The 16,899-nt window shown below is 44.8% G+C and overlaps 1 protein-coding gene across 7 annotated transcripts in view; it reads right to left on the reverse strand.

The window, feature by feature from the left end:
* Positions 1–12,569: 12,569 nt before the first annotated feature.
* Evi5 (ecotropic viral integration site 5) overlaps positions 12,570–16,899 on the reverse strand; it is a 153,355-nt gene continuing 149,025 nt past the window's right edge. For 6 of the 7 annotated variants that reach the window (XM_028867385.2, XM_028867384.2, XM_028867389.2 and 3 more), the window contains one exon: positions 12,570–16,175. In XM_028867385.2, coding sequence (XP_028723218.1) covers positions 15,864–16,175 — 312 coding nt within the window. In that variant the 3' untranslated portion in view covers positions 12,570–15,863. The remainder of the gene's footprint in view (positions 16,176–16,899) is intronic. The other variant, XM_028867392.2, reaches the window with a different exon arrangement.

Below are 16,899 nucleotides of genomic sequence, written 5' to 3' on the forward strand. Positions count from 1 at the left end.
AATTCCCAGCACCATGTGTGAAAGAGGCCATCTTTCTCCCCCATCCCCGCCATCCCCCGCCTTCCTTTTTTGTAGACTTATTTTATGCACACAGTGTTTTGCCTGCATGTATGTGTATGCACCACATACATGCCTACATAAGGTTGTGACCTACCTTCATGTCTGCCTATGGCAGTACCATGCTGGTTTCTGTCATTATGAACTCAGCCGCATTATCCAAAATTAAGTCCTGTGATACCTCCAGCATTACTTCTTTCGTTCCTAGTGGATTTTGTAAAAGTTTAAGACTGATCACCAGGAAACAGTGTCTTCTATGTATGACTAGCCTTGTGCTTACATGTTCACAGCAGCTGTGGCTACCTGCTGGCATCAAGCCAATAATTCCAGACTGGCCGGGAGAGGGGCTCACAAGGCTCTACCTCTAGCTGAGGACCTGTTGGCAATGATGGCGGCTGGAGGAGGGCCTCTGGCCCCCTGCCAGGCTTCCCATGCTCTGGTGAATGACCTTATACCCACATGTTTATGGGCAGCACTAACACGTGTGTGTGTGTGTGTGTGTGTGTGTGTGTGTGTGTGTGTGTGTGTGAGAGAGAGAGAGAGAGAGAGAGAGAGAGAGAGAGAGAGAGAGAGAGAGAGAGAGAGAGAGAGAGGAAGTTAGGAGGGGGATTCAGTAAGGCAGGGATCTGGAAGGAGTTATGTAGCATGAAACTTAGACAGTCTTAATAATAGAAACCAAACCTGAAGCCAGGTATTGGGGTGAATGCTGGAAGATCAGAGAAGCAGAACAAGCCACAGCCACCTCACCTCGCCAGTTCCTCAGCTGATTCTGTTTCCTCAGACTGGAAGCCTCTCAGTCTTCATCCAGAATGAATCTCAGCTGAACTGTGTTAGAAGCCTAAAAGCTTAACCAGCCAAATGCTTAACTAGCTTTGGTTCCTGGTTTTCACGCCTTACATAACTTTCTGTTTCTGCCATCACTTCCTGGGATTAAAGGCATGTGTCACCAAGCCTGGCTGTTTCCAATGTGGCCTTGAACTCACAGAGATCCAGAGGGATTTCTGCCTCTGGAATGCTAGGATTAAAGGTGTGAGTACTGCCATTTTCTAGCCTCTGTATCTAGTGGCTTTTCTGTTCTTTGACCCCAGATAAGTTTATTAGGGTGCACAATATTTTTGGGGAACACAATACCACCACAGAGTTGGCTGGGGAGGGAAGAATAAGGAGTGGACCAAAATATACATGTATCCACCGGGCAGTGGTGGCAAATGCCTTTGATCCCAGAACTCAGGAGGCAGAGGTGGATTTTTGTGATTCGAGGCCAGCCTGGTGTACAGAGCAAGTTCCAGGACAGCCAGGCAACACAAAGAAACTTTATCTCAATATATATACACCTATACATATATTCTCAAAGAATAAATTTAAAGGTATTTTAAAAGGTTGCTCACCGGAGGTGAGTGCACTGTGGCATCAGGGCTGAGACCCCCTCGGGTCTGTGAACACAGACCGCTGAGTCATCTTCCCGAAGGCACGTACTTGTTGTGCCTCTTCCAGGAAAGATGATTAATCTCAGGGTGACTGAGAGGCAGCAGAGGATGGTAACGGTGCAGGCACTGAGCCCGGCTGGCAGGTGCTGGGGACCATGGCTTTACTTCTATGTGGCTTGGTTTCCTCCTCGATAAGCATGGCAACAGGTAGCACCTCTCCCAGGTACAAATTGGCTTCTTCATGAAGGCCACATTCAAGCTTCCAGATCATTTCTGTCTCACTGACTGGGAGGGGCTCTGTGATACCATGGGGAGATGGAGTATCATGAATTAGAACATTAGTGTATGGGACTTTAGGAGGACCTTTGACAGCCATTAATACTGGTCTTTGTGTGTAACCTAGCATTTTTGTGTGGCTACTAAACAAAACTCCCAAGTATATGTTAGACTGCACAGTTAGATCTCTATGAAAATCTCCCTTTTCCCAGGGGGTTGGGGAGGAAGGTTTACTGGGCTCACTGTTTTAGAGAGTACAGCCTGTCATGGTGGAGAAGGCATGCTTTTGGTTATGATGTCTTATCACAGCAACAGATATCAAACCAAGCTAGCAGCTCTGCTGCCCATTCTGAGGGGCCTTCTTGGTTTTCATCCTGGTGTCCTGGCACAAGCCTCCCTGACCCTAGAACTCATGCATTTGGCAAGCCTACAAAGTCAGCACCACTTGGACGATGCCAGCTTTTGCTGCCAGCTTGAGATATACTCAGGCAACAGAGAACCATGGCTCCAGCAGCCTCTGTGTGGCTAAACCAGGCAAGACACTTCCCCATGTATCCCTCTTTGTCCAGGATGCTCCTTTTGTTAATAAAAGTCTGCCCATGGAAGTTTTCCTTATTAAACAGTACATTTTTTTACATCTTTCTGTTTATTGTTCTCAAATTTCACCATAAATCTGGCTAAAGGTGGTGAGTAATAGCCATGGCACATTCCCAATGCCATATTGTTATCATGAAATCTCTTTTGCCAAAAAGTAAGTTGAATTCAGCATCTTGAACTTTACTTAAAATTTAAGGACACAGGCAGAACACAGCTGGATTCTCCAGAGTGTAACCAGAGTAAACAGCTTGAAGGCCAGTTCTCCGTCAGCATCTGGTCTTCTGAACTCCCACCAGTCTCCTGCATTAATCTCTGTTTCCTGGGATTTAGGTCCCCCTTATCCAAACTCTTACATGCTTGCCTCATAAAACCATTCTCAAGTCCTACAAATTCACAGCAGTTCTGATGACCAGTTTTCTGTATTAGTTAACAGAGGAACAAATAATTCATGACATAACTCATCCATTGCTTAGGCCAAAACATCCGAGAGGAAGGAAAGGATATTTTTTTTTTTCTACACAGGGTCTCACTTTGTAGCCCTGGCTGTCCTGGATCTCGCTCTGTAGAGCAGGCTGGCCTTGAACTCACAGAGATCTACTTGCCTTTGCCTCCCAAATGCTGGGAGTGCACCCCCATGCCTGGACTAAGAAAGGCTATATTTTGGTTTTGTATTAGTTACTTTTCTGTTGCTGTGATAAAATATCCTGGGAAAATTAGCACTGTAATTCAGAAGTCTTGAAATCCCATTAAGAAAATTATGGGGAGAGATGGGAGAAGGAGAGGAAAGAAGAAGGTGTCTGTCCTGGCTAGGTGTCTGTCCTGGCTGTTTAAAGTCAGCTTGACACCAGCTAAAGTCATCCTAGAGGAGGGAACCTCAATTGAGAAAAATGTCTCCATAGGATTGGGCTGTAGACAGGCCTGTAATGTAAATCATTAATTAGTGATTGATGGGGGAGGACCCAGCCCATGGTGGGTGGTGCCACCCCTGGGCTGGTGGTTCTGGGTTCTATAAGAAAGCAGGCTGAGCAAGCCATAGGGAGCAAGCCAGTAAGCAGCACCCCTCCCTGGCCTCTGCATCTGCTCCTGACTCCAGGTTCCTGCCCTGTTTGAGTTCCTGTCCTGACTTCTTTTAATGATGAACAGTGATGTGGAGGTGTAAGCTGAATAAACCCTTTCCTCCCAAGTTGCTTTGGTCATGGTGTTTCATCACAGCAACAGAAACCCTAACTAAGGGAATGTCTCTAGAGCTAACACAGTCCTGACTGAAAGGCTCTGGTGGGGGGAAATCCTCTATGTAGGAACAGCACTGAATTTCAGAATGTAGAGCTCCTAAGGAGCAGGAAGTCTTGTCTACACTTCCAAACCATCAATCAAGTAAAATAAAACTCTTTCCAGACAGGAAACAGCATATAGCCCATGACAACCAGGCACCTTCCTCTGCAGTTTTATCTATTAGAGCACATTTAGAGAAAGCCGCGTCTTCTTTTGTATCCCAGGCTGGCTTCGAACTTGCCCTCCAGTGTTGGGATTAAAAGCGCTTGCCATCATCCTCAGTAGGTGCAGTGCTGGGGACTGGACCCAGGACTTGCGTGCTAGGCAATTACTCTACCAGTTGAGCTACAGCTACAACCCAAATGCAGAAGAGAGAGCACAACAAGAGAACCACACCACGGAGGAATGCAAAGGATGGTTAGCCTTGCCCACTTGGCTAGACTGCAGAGCGTCTGTGAAGGTGTTCCGGAGAGAGTTAGCTGAGGACAGAAGACCCCCAAATGTGGGCAGCAGCATCCATGGGCTGGTGTCGTGGGTTAAATAGAAAGCAGTAACCCCCCCCCATTCCTTCCTGCGGGGGACGAAACACGACTCCCAAGCCAGCACCATGTTCCTGCCACGGACCGACCCCAGCTCCGTGTTCCTGCAGCCGACCGACCCCAGCCGTGTTCCTGCCGCGGACCGACCCCAGCCGTGTTCCTGCCACGGACCGACCCCAGCTCCGTGTTCCTGCCGCGGACCGACCCCAGCCGTGTTCCTGCCACGGACCGACCCCAGCTCCGTGTTCCTGCCACGGACCGACCCCAGCCGTGTTCCTGCCGCGGACCGACCCCAGCCGTGTTCCTGCCACGGACCGACCCCAGCCGTGTTCCTGCCACGGACCGACCCCAGCCGTGTTCCTGCCACGGACCGACCCCAGCCGTGTTCCTGCAGCCGACCGACCCCAGCTCCGTGTTCCTGCTGTGGACCGACCCCAGCTCAGTGTTCCTGCCACGGACTGACCCCTCACACCGTGACCCCAGATGAACTCTTCCTCTTCAGTTGCTTTTGTCAGATGTTTCACCAAGAAGAAAAGCCGCCAACATGGTTGATGACACCAAGAGGATTTTGTAACAAGTGGAGCAGGCAAAAGAGATTTGCTGATGTTTGTCAAAATCCCGAGAGTGCATCGGATTTCCACTTCTTGTTAACTTTTGGGTTGGGTTTCCAGTTACTTATGCCCGAAAGCATCCAACTACACCCTGGCCATCTTTCAGAAAAGGAATTATTGAACATATAGGACACAGAATTTGGAATTTATTATAAAATGAGAAAAAAAGTCACCAATTATTAGCTCTAAACTTTGGGCAAGCTTTTTAAACCCTGTTCTTTAATTTCCTCAACTATAAAGTTAAGATAATGATACTGTCATGAGTGTGGTGATATTGTGTTCGGCAATATATCGTGCACCCTAATAAACTTATCTGGGGTCAGAAAACAGAACAGCCACTAGACAGACATAGAGGCCAGAAAATGTTGGCACACACCTTTAATCCTAACATTCCGAAGGCAGAGATCCAGATCTCTGTGAGTTCAATGTCACACTGGAAACAGCCAGGCAAGGTGACTCATGCCTTTAATCCCAGGAAGTGATGGCAGGAAGCAGAAAGGTATATAAGATGTGAAAACCAGGAACTAGAGCCTGGTTAAGCTTTTAGGCTTTTAGCAGCAGTTCAGCTGAGATCCATTCAGGTGAGGACTGAGAGGCTTCCAGTCTGAGGAAACAAGATCAGCCGAGGAACTGGCAAGGTGAAGTGGCTGTGGCCTGTTCTGTCTCTCTGATCTTCCAGTATTCACCCCAATACCTGGCCCTGGCTTTGGTTTTTTTTTTTTTTTTTTGTTTTTTTTGTTTTTTTTTTTGTTTTTTTTTGTTTTTTTTTCGAGACAGGGTTTCTCTGCGTAGCTTTGCACCTTTCCTGGAGCTCACTTGGTAGCCCAGGCTGGCCTCGAACTCACAGAGATCCGCCTGCCTCTGCCTCCCGGGTGCTGGGATTAAAGGCGTGCGCCACCACCGCCCAGCTGGCTTTGTTTTTATTAATAAGACTTGTTAAGATTCATGCTACACGTGAGGATTGAATGATTCAACATATTCAAAACGTGGGATGATAGCACACACCTACAGCACTTGGAGGCAGGTGGGAAGGTTCAAGTTGGAGGATAGCACCTATCTAAATACAATGCATTATTCTATATTAGAGCCTGGGACAGAAAAAAATAAATTTAAAAAGGACATTAGTGGGAAAGTGTAAGCCTGAATAAAGCCCTGTTAATGCTGGCACACATAACTGACAGACTGTGCATGTGAGACAAGGGGCTGGTGAAGGACAAGGTACTCAGCACCGTGGCTGCAAATCCCTGCCAATCTGAAACGATTCCAGCATAAAGATAGCTCAGTGGGTAAGGTGCGTGCCAGCAAGCCTGATGGCCGAAGGCTGATCCCCAGGACCACAGAGTAGAAAGGGAACCAACGCCGGAAAGGGGTCCTCCTCTGTTCTCCACATACACTTAAAAATATTAATTAAAAACAAAACAAATGGACCAGCATGAATTTCATCAGAATGAAACTTTGTAGCTCAAAGAACAAATTAAGAAAGTGGGAAAACTACTAATTAGAACAGGAAGAATATTTGCTAAATTTGAATGGCACTGATCTGACAAAGAAATCCATGTGGGGCAGCGGTGGTGGCGCACGCCTTTAATCCCAGCACTCGGGAGGCAGAGCCAGGCGGATCTCTGTGAGTTCAAGGCCAGCCTGGGCTACCAAGTGAGTTCCAGGAAAGGCACAAAGCTAAACAGAGAAACCCTGTCTTGAAAAAAAAACAACAAAAAAAAAAACAAAACAAAAAAGAAATCCATATACAGAATATATAAATTATTTTTACAATTCAGTAAGGGACAACCAAGCCAGGCAAAGTGGCACACATATGTAATCCCGGCACTTGGGAGGTGGAAGCAGGGATGAATCAGGAACTCAAGGTCACCCTTTGCTTCATGGAGGCCAGCATGAGCTACATGAGATGCTGTATCAAAAGACAAGAGTCAAAAACAAGACAAACAAAAACCAAACTAATAAAAGCAACCCATTTCAAAGCGGGCAAAAGACTTGAGTACATACTTTCCAAAGAAGATAAACAAAGGGCAATAAGTACATGGAAGCGTGTTCAGCATGGCCAGCCACAGAGCAAAGCAAATTCACCATGAGATGCCACCACAGGATAACAAAGACAGAGGGCAGCTAGAAACCTCATGGTGGCTGTGGCATTATGAAGCACTGGGGACACTCAGGTTAGCTCGAAACTTCTTGAAAATGTTAAAGATAGAGTTATATATGACCTTAATTCTACTACTCCTACACACCGAGCCGAAAGTCTATGTCCTGACAGGAAGTGTGCATGGATAATTGCATTAACATCACTTACAGTAGCAAATAAATGATAACAAACCATGTACACACAATAAAATAATGGAGAAAAAAAGCAGTGGATCCAAACATGGATGAGCCTCAAAGGCATGGTTCGGTAGCTTGTGAGATGGCTCATCAGTTAAGAACTCCAGATGTTCTTGCAAAGTACCCGGGTTAATTCCCAGCACCCACACTGGGCAGTTCACAGCCACCGGTAACTCCAGGCCCAGGGGATCCAATGATCGCTGGCTTCTGTGGGCACCTGCATACATGTGGTTACCACCAGTTCACCTGAAATGCTCAGTTCTGAAGAGAGCCCAGCCATGCTGGGGTGGGCAGGTAGAAGGAGAATGTGGCTCGGAGGGTCTAGGGTGAGCAGCTGGAGTGGATAGTGGCAGAGAGGCTGCAAGACGCACTGTTCATTCATCTAAGATTTTAAAAAACTCCCTTTTCACTGTTTTTGAGAAAAGGTCTCACGTAGCCCAGGCAGGCCTCCAACTCAATATGTAGCCACAGGTGACCTTGAACTTCTGATTCTTCTGCCTCCACTTCCTAGGTGCTGGAATTACAGGTACGTACATACCTCCATGCCTAGTTTATTTGTGCTGGGGATTAAACTCAGGGTTTTGTGCATGCTAGGCAAGTATTCTAGCAGCTGAGCTGTGTCTGCAGGCCAAAACTCTTAACATAGTATGGTTGGCCTAACTCCATACTCCACTAACTGCCTCAAGGTCTGGATTTCCAGGAAGATAAAACAGAGGTCAGTACTGATTGAGATGCTGTCCTTTCTACCCACAAGGAAAACTCAGTCTGGCTGGGGTGGGCCCTACCGCGTATCTGGAGGTTGACTATTCAGAAAGCACCAGGAAGGAACACCTAGCCCAGACCTACAGTGAAAGGGCAGAGGTTATCCAGAGCCCAGACAACCTGGGGAGGAAGAACCCCCGTGGCCAGGGAAGACGTGGTTCTAGGCACAGCCGTTGACTGGCTGCCTGCTCCGGCCTGCTCTGCAGGGGTGTGCACTGTGGTAGAGGCAGGAGCAGTTAGAAGCTTCCAGGTGCATTTCAACTGCCACATGCCTCTCACCCCGGAGCCTCTCATGTGTACAGAATGCACTTCCTGTAAAACAAATCAGAGAAACATCTTTCAAATCAACCAGCGGTTTTCCATTCTCCCCTTGGTGAGGATGGTCTGAAAAAGTGGCTCTCCTTGGCAATGTGGGGGTAGGGGCAGTTGTAGCCACAGCAGCTGCTTCTCTGAGGGACATCTGAGAGAGGCTCTCTGAATCTAACCCTCCCTCAGTACACACTGGACTTAGATATATTTCCAACACATTGGAAATAGAGTTACATACCCAATTAGGTGATGTCAGCATCTACATACAAAGTGAATGAGATACGGTGTGTAGTTGCAGCTGGGGCACACTTCAGAAGAGGCCACTCACCTGGAGTTGCTGGGTATTCTGTTGCTTTTTGAGGCAGGCTCATGCAGCCCAGACTGGTCTCTTGCTATGTAGTGGGGGATGACTTTGAACCTGTGTAGCCTGAAGCCTTTCTCGGTCCTGCCCAGTCCCTCAGTCCTGCAGCTGATTATAAAATAATCACTCAGAGGCTTGATATTAATTAGAAACTGTTTGGTCTATGGCTCAGGCTTATTGCTAGCTAGCTCTTACATCTTAAATTAGCCCATTTCTATTCATCAATATTTTGCCATGTAGCTGTGGTGTTACCTGTCTGCTGGTGTCTTGCTTCTTAGGCAGCTGGATGGTCTCTCCCTGACTCTGCCCTTCTTCTCCCCGTATCTCTGATTGGATCTCCTGCCTGGCTCTTATTCTGCTTTGCCATAGGCCAAAGCAGCTTTATGTATTAACCAAGGGGAGCAACACATATTCACAGCATACAGAAAGATCGACCCACAGCAAACCTGTGATCCTCTTTCTTCCAAGTGCTCAGAGTCCAGATTTATACTACCACATTTGGTGTATGAGGTGCTGGGAACGTGGCCTAGTCACTTTTCACCAAGACAACAAATAAGAAAGCATTTAATTTAGGGGCTCACAGTTCCAGAGGGTAAGTCCATGACCTCCACAGTGGGAAGAATGGTGGCAGGCAGGCACTATGCTGCAACATCACCTAAGAGCTTGCATCTGACCCTCAGGTACCAAACAGATAGAGGAAGAAAGCCAACTGAGATTGGTGTGGCTTTTAAAATCTCAGAACCCACCCTCAGTGGCACACCTCCTCCAAGAGGGCCACACCTCCTAGTCCTTCCCAAACAGTTCCACCAACTTCAAACTGAACACTCAAATATATGAGCCCAATGGAGCCATTCTCATTCAGACCACCACAGGGTGGGGCCCAGGACTTCATACATACTACACAAGAACTGTACCGACTGAGTTATACCCCCAGCCTCCTGGTAAACCAGATTCAATCTCTGAAATCCCGTGGATTTAATCTTACAACAGCACCTCCGTATCTACCACGCTATCTGAGTGACAGGAGTCTGGCCTACCTTCATCTTCTCAGCTGTGGCTTGGGCAGGATTTAGTGATCACACAGCTCAGAGGTAGACCAGTTGTACTGGAATTCTGCTTTCTCCATTTCACTGATGTTATTTTATTTTCCTAGAAACCGAGGTAAAATTAACTATTCAAGTATTTCTTCATTCACAAGTACTGATTGAAAGGCACTGCACTTGTGAATCTCAGGGGCAGATGGAACATTCTTTGCATTCGAGTATGGGAAGGATCAACATAGAAACGAAGGATAAAAGGTATGGGCCCGGCAGCATTGCAGAGAAAGGTCAAGCTGAGGGCCAAGGAGGGTGCTTAGTGGGTTAAGGTGCTTGATGCAAAGCCTGAGGACCCAAGTTCAATTCCCAAGATGCAGAAAATGGAAGGTAAGGACCAATTCCTACAGGTTGTCCTCTGAACTCTACACAGGTACTGTGGCATGTGGGTGCCATCCCTCCAATAGGAAAGGCCCAGAAAGGGCCTTCTGGAAGAAATACCCAAGCAGGGTCCTGAAGGGAGCAGGAGCTAGCCTTGTGGGATCTGGTGGGAGAGGGATGGAAGGTCCTGGAGGGGCCACAGATCTTTTTTCTGTGGTCTGGAGACTAGAGACAGGAGGTTCAATGGGGAGTGAGTTCCAGGTTCAGTGAGACACCGTGTTATAAGTGAATAAGGTAGACAATGACAGTGCAGAATACTGTGTCTTCCACATGCACATCAGATGCTCTCTCTCCCTCCCTTACACATTGTTGTGACCAAAATACCCCTAAATAAGCAACTCAAGGGAAGTAGTGTGTATTAGGCTCACAATTAGAGGAGATTAGTCCACTGAGGCAGTACAAGTGTGGCTGGTGACTCCTTCACATCTTGGTGGATCAAGACTAGATAGGACACCAGCTCTAATCCTCAAGTCCTGCCTCTCAGCTTCCTCAAGTAAGGCCCCACGACATAGAGGTTATACTATTTTCTGAAACAGTACCATTACCCAGGGACCAAGTGTTCAAACACACAAGCATGGGGAAGGAGAATTTCACATACAAACCCAAAACAGGCACATTCAAGCCTGTACAAGCATCATTACCCACTCACAGAATGTTTTGTCATTCCAAACAGCAGCTTTGCAGCCACTAGATAATAACCTCCTGGGCCATCCCATCACCTAGTAAAGTGTATCACTGGCTACTTCACTACAGTGTTTTTAAGGTCCACATTTTTTATGGATAGAGTTGCCTTGTAGGCATACATCGTGCACACCCAACCTTCATTCAGCTGAAGCCGTCGCTGTCACCATTCACCTCTGTGAATGCTCCTGCTGTGGACGTTGTGGACTTAAGTATCGGAGTCCCTGCTCCAAGTATTTGTCTAGAATTGCTGGGTTGCACTGTAACACTGTTGAACTCTTCCAAAAGCACCCAACTCTTCTCCAGTCGTTCCAGTAAGTGATTCACAGGCTCCAATTTTTCTACCACTGCCAACCTTTTAGTTATTTTCCCTTTCTTCTTTTTCTTTTTTTCAAGGTGGGATTTGCCTAAGTTACCCAGGTTTGTCTCAAATTTCTGAGCTGGAACAATCCTCCTGCCTCAGAACCCTGAGAGCTGGGACTGGTACATGCCTCCATGCCTAGCTCTTTTTCTTTTTGGATAGCCATCCTAACAAATGTGAAATGGTACCTACTGTGGTTCACATTTTCTTTATCACTGACTACTAAAAATAGATTCAAATTTTCACTGTGTCTTCAAGGTGTATATATGTTCTTATACTGGAGTCTACTGATTTTCTTCATATTCTAAATTTCTAAGCATTTCTTGACCATATAATGACTTCATTCTGTCCTCTTTGTGACAATGTCTGGAAGCCACATCCTTGATCTGGTTCCAGGGACAGACCTGACTGGGTGGTAAGAAAATGAAGAAAAAGACACAAAAAAGCTGGGGCCAAGTGGACTGAGCTCTCTGATGGAGAAACCTCAGCACCCTGGAAGCTCAGCATGTTTATTATACACAGTTGAACAGAGAGGCGGGGTTGTTACATACAGATGAAGGAGGCATGGTCTATGACATACAGACAGATCAAAGAACAGGTTTAGGAACAGTCTGTAAGGAAGCCATCTGAGGCCATAAACAACTGTGGGGAGAAGGCTATGGTGATGTGTTCTGTATGCACTGTCAGTGTCCACACTTGGAGCCAAAGAAAGATTTTGCCACTTCTCTGAGCCTCACATCACAGAGGAAGTTCTGCCTTTTTCTTATGGGTCTGATGGTTTGGGGTCCTTAAGGTCCTTAACAAGGTGCCCACGTCAACAGCACACATTCACTCGGTACTTCACTCACTTAGGGCTTCCTCTACTCCCCACACATGGAGATATTTTGCCTCGATTGAAGGCATGGGAGCTACTGGCATGTGGTGGGTAGAGGCTGTGGATACTGCAAACATCTTGCAGTAGGCAGGATGTCCTGTAACCAAGATCAGAATCCAAATGCTAACAGTTCCAAGGTAGAGAAGCCTAGATTATAGCTCTTGTAAATTTCATGTATCTTCATGAAGTGCCAGAACAGTGCATCGCTGCTTCTGAATTAATGAAACTGACATGCAGTAACACTGCAGAACTCACAAAGCTCATTCTGCAATAGCCTTGGCATGGTATCTAAAACACACATATTCGAATGCATTACTGAACTCACTGGTAATGCCTTCAATAACCTGAACTCCATTTGTGGTGAAAATACTGCCACGGATAATTAAAACAAACGGCATGTTCAGGAAGGAAACAAGTCTAGACATCTGGCTGTCTATGAAACTGAAAACATCTACTGGATGTCAGACTTATCCAGACTGCGTGTTACTCTGTGTGTGGAGCAGGTGGATGTGACACCCTCACCGGGGAGCACAGACCTCAGCAGTTCTAATCTTCTCTGTGGCCAAATGTTCTTCAATAGACCTCTGACCCCCCCTTCCCTCTTAAAGTTAATAATTTAAGGAAATAAAGTCTTGTAAAACGAGAAACTTTAATTGTTTAAAGCAAAGGCACAAGTAAACATTTTTTAGGTTATCATACAGTGTTACAATAAAAAATCCAACAGTTCAATGAAACACACTTATAACTTTGTTTATCACTGTATTACTGTGTTATCTCTTCTCTGAAGTGAAGAGGTATGTAGATCTATGGATGGTAAAAATTTGAATTTTAAATAGCATCTACCCTAATTTCAATCAGAAATTTAAACTAATTTCAGAATTAAAAAGAAATTAATTTTAAATTATAATTGCTTGCTAATCTATCTAGAGCAGCAAAAACTTTCAGGCTAAAACTCACTGCTTTAGAAAGGAAACTACTGATTCTACAAACGTTGGCCATCAGTGACTTGGTACTATGTGATAACCACGCTAGCCATGAAAAGCTTAACAAAACATAATCAATATCCTTAATTTTTAAAAATTTGAATATTATAGTGCATTATGCAAATGGTGAATGAGGAACCAGATGACTTTTTGTGATGCCAGGAATAACATACTTCAAAAGCAGACGTTATTTTCAATCAAAGGCACTGCCTGGATATTAACAAGCTGCATTGTGTTCAGGGCTGGGAAAGGTTTTTTTTTTTTTTGTTTTGTTTTAAACATAAATGGCCAGTTAGCTGGAATACAATGTTTCAATCAATCAGCGAATGCCAAGGGGCTATCAACAGGCCAAACAAACAAACAAATCCAAACAACAAAAACCAGAGTAGAAGTTGTATAAAACAATCTCTTTGGCCTCATTTTCCATAAAAAAAAAAAAATGTATACATTGATTTTGAAGAAGTCAGACTTGGGTGTGGCTCAGTGGCAGAGCTTGCCCACCCTGTGTAAGGCCCTGGGTTCCATCCCCAGTACTAGGAAAATAAAAGTCTGCTGAAGTGCTTTCTTGATCCTCATGTCTGGGCTTACAGTCTTGTTTTTAGTGTCACCTGGAGTGGTAAGGAGACCAGGTATCCCAAGAGAGCAAGGTTTTCCATCACCTGCCACCCCATCTACTCCCACAAAACATCCTTCAATGAAACAAATTCATCAGTCCAATGCTTCCAAGTCTTAAACAATATACTTATATTAATTTGAATGAAATGGAGTCAGATCGAGGCACAGCATCCTACTGAACCCAGAAAGATTTATGTCTAAGGTGTATGTGAATTAAAAAATTTTTGAGACAGAATCTTACTGTGTTACCCAGGCTGGTCCTGTACTCAAGCATCCTGAGTAGCTGAGTCTGCACCTGGCTTGACTCAGAGACCTTGAATGGATGTTGCTTCTAATTTTCCACTGTACAAAGCACAAGAGCATCAATGAATTAAGGTTCAATGACCAGGGTTCTTTTACACCTAGTTCCAAACCAGAAAGAGTACTAGAAAATTCTCTGAGCTAGTCTGTCTTTCGGTGGTGCTTGGGATTGAACACAGGGTCTTGGGCATTTTAGGTAAGCATTCTAACTCCCAAGCTATACTTCTAGCCCACTGAGGTTTCTTGATGAGGGAGAGGGTCTAGATAAAAACAAAAAAGCACAGGGCTACAAGTCCTCTTCCTTCACTGGGCTATTGACAGTCTCTTGGAATCACAGTACTGGACCACAAGGGCGAACCCTAAAGGACTAGCCTCTGGTAGTGCTGTGTCCTGTCTCACTGACTGAGAAACTTGACTGCTAATGAGCACCCATCTCTACAGGAGATACTTAGGAAACAGATTTAAATGCAAATTATTTAAGTAACACCGCCAGGGAGCAGGGAACTGAAAAACTCATTTGCTAGATCTTAGAAGTCTAGAAAGAGATCTGAATTAGTATCTTAATTAACTAGCTTGTAATTACAGGTAAATGGGTGCTATGGACACAGAAGGCATGCTTCCAACCCTGCCTGTCAGACAGGAGGGCAGCTAGGACTCCCTGCTGGGAAAGCCTGGCCACAGTGCAGCGTAAGGCGTTACACAGGTTTAGAAAGAAAACTACTTCCATTTCTTCTTCTCCATTCCATAAAATATTTTTCTCTATGTACGCAACATTCTGTGCAAAAATGTACTTCCATACATACTAAATTCTCTTTTCCTCCATGGCTCAGGCTACTAACAAAAAATGTGGGTGGAAAACACCCAGTCAACACACGCTGGCAGCCTTTCCACAGGTGAGTGCTGTTTCTCAGTTTACAAATAACAAGCATTCAGTTTTCTAGAGAAAAAGTCTAAATAATACAAAGAAAGGACTAAGAAGAAGAGTTCTTATGGCTTTACCTGTCAATTAGAAACTAGAGAATTTAAATACAATACTCATAGATATTTTTCCAATCTTGGAACTTATCCTAGAGCTAAATTATATTACATAGATTACCGTGACCTAGCACGCGCTAGACCTCTTTAATCTCCAAGTTTATTATTACAGATGGAGTAAAGGGCTTCACCAGTAGTGTTTGAACAGCAATCAGTTACGAGTCGAGTCCGCTAGTGTGGAATGCCGAGTAAAGGTTACTACAGCTGCTACAACAGTAGTGTCCGGTCCCTACTTAGTTTTCTTTTAACCTACTATTTACAGAAGTCCTGTTAGAATGCTGAAAGCAGTCATTGTCAACATTTGCTCCTCATGTAGAGGATGTCCAATGCTGGGTGACACAGATTTATAAATATGTACAAATAATAATCTGTAGTTAACCTGCTACTATTCTGACTAACACACAGAAGTATAATACACATAAAACTTAGAAACTGAAACAAAAACTTTCAGAATAGACAACAATTACTTTGTGTTTAGAAATTATACAGGAAAAAAATTATTTGTGTTTGACAATATTCAATGACCTACTAACAGCTGCAATTTTAGTGAAGAAAAAAACTCAAAATACAAGTTCAATCACCTGTATGTTTTGGTCAGATGTCTAGAGACAGCCACCTTGGAAACAAATTGATAAACACAAATGTACAGTTTGTTCAATGAGGATAAAATATTGCACAAGAGCAGTTTTGTTTAAAGAAAATCCAATTTCCCACAGTTTTTAAATGAATTTTAAAATGGTTCTTACAATTAAACCTAGCAGTATTTTCTAAATAAGAAAAATTAATATTCTGTAATACTGTTACAACCCATTTGCCAACAACTAGCATACTCCAGTCTACTGTGGTAATGGAAACTCTGCGGACATTTGGCAAAGACAGTCTATGAGGCTGTAAAAATCAGACATGTATGTACACAGGACACAGGGATGGTCCCCAAACTCTCCTCATGGGACACCGCTGTCCTACGGCCCCCAGGCTGTCACAGTGACGCTCAGACAGTAGTTGAGTAGGACTCTCTTTGTGGGCGCTGCTCCTTTGGGAGCTCGCGGTCACCACGCTGCGCTCCCAGCACACTATCTTCTGTTTCGCTCTCACTGCCATCTGCCAAAGTGGGATCCAGAGACATCGAGCCAGGTTTTCTGTGCGAAGGAAAAGCAATGCCCCTTTCCTGCAAGGAACTGTCTATAAAGTCTTCATCCGACGATTGGAGCGATTCGTCATCTCCTATCAAATGGCTGACAATGTGGACACCATCAAAAGGTGGCTGGCTGGAGAAGCTCCTCTGGCCTTTTAGGCACCTGAGCTGTTGAAAACAAAATCCAGATTGTTAGACATACTCAAACAGAGGCAAACACAACTGCCCCATAAAAAAAGCATATCATTTGTATTCAAGGGAGACAATGCCTTGATCTTTTTACCTAAAGACATAATGATTTTGAATGCTTTCTAATGGGACATAACTCACTAACTGACTTTGACAGTCCTATGTACTAGATTTTATTATTCTCATTCTACAGATTAGGAAATAGAAACCTGAGAGGAACCTGCTGAGGTTTCACAGCTAATAGCAGAGTTTCAATTTCGACTAAAACTTTACTAGAGATAATATGAACTCTGTGCGTACATCACCTGATACACACACACACAGACAGTCTGGATGCATCATAAATTACACCATTCTGTCCCTGGTTTACTCTGAGGTCATCACAGATGCCCTGTCAGTTCACCTGCATAACCAGCTGTATTTCTAGGAGGTGTGAACTTAAAGACCATACTCTTCACTATTACACACACCATCTTGAAAACATGTTACCATAATTCTGTAAATGATAAAAATGATTCAGAAATCATTAAATTTTTGAGTCTTGGAGCTGGCAATATAGCTCATTTGGCTGAGTGCTTCCCTAGCATACACAAAGCTATGGGTTCTATCCCCACACTGCATAAACCAGGCTTGGTGGTGTACCTTATAACTGCAGCATTGGAAGGTAGAGGCAGGAGGATCAGGAGTTTAATGTTAACTCTCA

This window comes from Peromyscus leucopus, chromosome 10 (assembly GCF_004664715.2).
Source record: "Peromyscus leucopus breed LL Stock chromosome 10, UCI_PerLeu_2.1, whole genome shotgun sequence".
Lineage (NCBI taxonomy): Eukaryota > Metazoa > Chordata > Mammalia > Rodentia > Cricetidae > Peromyscus > Peromyscus leucopus.